At 41.1% G+C, this 2,498-nt stretch overlaps 1 protein-coding gene across 1 annotated transcript; it reads right to left on the reverse strand.

Annotated features, from left to right (window-relative positions):
* Positions 1-1,316: 1,316 nt before the first annotated feature.
* LOC108355273 (uncharacterized) lies at positions 1,317-2,276 on the reverse strand (the record flags this gene model as incomplete). The annotated part of the gene is made up of 4 exons (XM_017606438.1): positions 2,130-2,276; positions 1,839-2,058; positions 1,625-1,774; positions 1,317-1,402 (listed from the first exon to the last, which is right to left on the reverse strand). Coding segments are annotated over exons 1-4 (603 nt in total), but the record flags the coding sequence as incomplete, so codon positions are not given.
* Between the last annotated feature and the right edge of the window lie 222 nt (positions 2,277-2,498).

A 2,498-nucleotide genomic window follows, 5' to 3' on the forward strand; every position in this document is an offset into this window, starting at 1 on the left:
TGTATTGCTGTGTCCCAAATCGGGTGCAGTAATTGAGTTAGACGGGCACCACTGACAACTCCGCGGTGCTGAATGGGGAGGGGGGTGAAATGAAACAAGCAACCTCAAGTTGCGGGCAACAATGATTCAAATTTAGCAGTGTCAAAGTCTGTAAAATTGTGACTAAAATGTAGTTTTATGCCCACCAGAATGGCAAAGTTAAGTTGGCCAAAACTGCAAGTCCACGTTCAATTTGGAGTGCAACAGTAATAACAATGTTTTGTTGTACAGTTTAAATGAGCAACAACAACAATTTACAAAAACTCAATAATTTAAAATTTTTAAAAATTTTATACAAAATTCAAGTTATGTTTCACATTACACTTTGACTTGACAGTAAACAAAAAAGTAAAACATTTTAAAATTTGTTAATTTTTTTCAAAATTATTTTTTAAAAAAAATTAAACTTTAAAAAATATTAGATTAGAAAAACGGCGCTTCAAGCCATTTTGTAGCGGCTATTTTTCTGATTACTCTAGTCAAAACCCTATGTTTCTAGATTCAGTAACTTTTTTTATACAGCTAAAAATGTTTTTGACTAAAAACAGATAATCCGCCATATTAAATACTCCCGATTATCTGATCAACTTGAAATTAGTATCATTAGAAAGATGCCTTTCAGCTTGATCTACTGGTGAAAACCGTATTTGAATAGCATCAATAGCTTTTTTTCTAGAATAAAAAAGTGAGTGAGGGATTTACAAATTTATTTCAAATGTATTTCAGCGGTTAAAAATTGTATTTAGCATTACATAAATTAGTACAGTTTGATTGAAAACAGACTTGTACATTTTAGCGATTATGATACAAAAAAGAGTATTGTTGTTGTTGTTGTTTGGCACTTGGACATTTCCTGGACACTTTTTTATGAACCCACACCTAACCAAATATTTTAATCAGCCCTTTTNAATTTATTTCAAATGTATTTCAGCGGTTAAAAATTGTATTTAGCATTACATAAATTAGTACAGTTTGATTGAAAACAGACTTGTACATTTTAGCGATTATGATACAAAAAAGAGTATTGTTGTTGTTGTTGTTTGGCACTTGGACATTTCCTGGACACTTTTTTATGAACCCACACCTAACCAAATATTTTAATCAGCCCTTTTACTCCACTACTGTAACTTGTGAAATGTGACAAAATCATCGTTGATTACGGCACTTTGCTCTTCTAGAGACGGCTCCATCTCCCCGATCACCAACTGCCCCAACTGCTTTGATCGGCTGTAGTCTCTGCTGATGAAGGGCCCTCGAATGCCCATCTCGTGGCGAACCACAATGTCGGCGCAATTCCGGTACGTTTCCTGTGGTCCACAGCCAATGCCTGCGTTGCCATTCTCGCACACGCCCCAGTTGTTTGCTAGAAACAAAAAAACGTCATTTCAATTTTGATTTTTGACACGTCTGTTGTGGAGGGGCAAACGCCGCTTTTGTTTTGAAATTCTGTTTTCAGTTTTTCTTTCATCAACGCAAATGATTTGCTTTTGAAGAAGTGCCCGAGATCTTGTGGTTATCTAAAGTCCATCTTTACTTCACCGATCGCCGGTGAAAACCCAAAGGTATGTACGTTTTTAAATGTTACCTGATTTCCAATGCCACCGCAGAATGCACCTGTCGCACGAGACTTCTTTGGGTAGCTGCACCGGTAGATTGAAAGCGCCCTTTCGGTGCGTCTTTAGGCGATACACCTCCTCCCCCTTAACCGTAAGCGGAATGAAGCACTCTTCAGTTTCTGCAAAGCAGTTCAAGCAGTTTAAAATCAACTCTAAATCAACTCAAAACCAAATTGTCTTTACCTATTTCGTCGACGCTGTTCCGCGGACAGAGACTGAACTGGAAGGTGCCCAGGTGGTTCGCCACCAGTTGAATGACCACGTCAATCACTCCGCCGGGCGGGTACACCCGAGTGGTAATGTTGCGCACCAGTTTGCCGCCGGTTTCGTACGGTCGAGGCCGTCGGACGCTGTACGAGTCGCCGCAAATTCCGCACTTTCCCTTGTTGATCTTCCATTGATTCTTTAGCAGAAAAGAAAGTTGCACCATTATCATCGGATCAATTTGCTTCCTGTCAATTAGGGCACACTCACCACAATTCCGCCACAAAACAGCTCACTGTCTTCGTAGTTTGGCGTCGTGTTGAAGCCCACCCGCCACATGGCATTTCGGGCTGGCGGCTCTATCATTCGGCCATGTTGCTCTGACAGCTCAACCAGGAAGACCAGCAGAACCAGCATTGACGCTNATCACTCCGCCGGGCGGGTACACCCGAGTGGTAATGTTGCGCACCAGTTTCCCCCCAGTTTCGTACGGTCGAGGCCGTCGGACGCTGTACGAGTCGCCGCAAATTCCGCACTTTCCCTTGTTGATCTTCCATTGATTCTTTGACGGACAAAAGAAAGTTGCACACGATTATCATCGGATCAATTTGCTTCCTGTAATAAGGGCACACTCACCAC

Source organism: Rhagoletis zephyria, unplaced genomic scaffold (assembly GCF_001687245.7).
Source record: "Rhagoletis zephyria isolate East Lansing unplaced genomic scaffold, Rhagoletis_zephyria_1.1 Rzeph_scaffold_43909, whole genome shotgun sequence".
Taxonomy (NCBI): Eukaryota; Metazoa; Arthropoda; class Insecta; order Diptera; family Tephritidae; genus Rhagoletis; species Rhagoletis zephyria.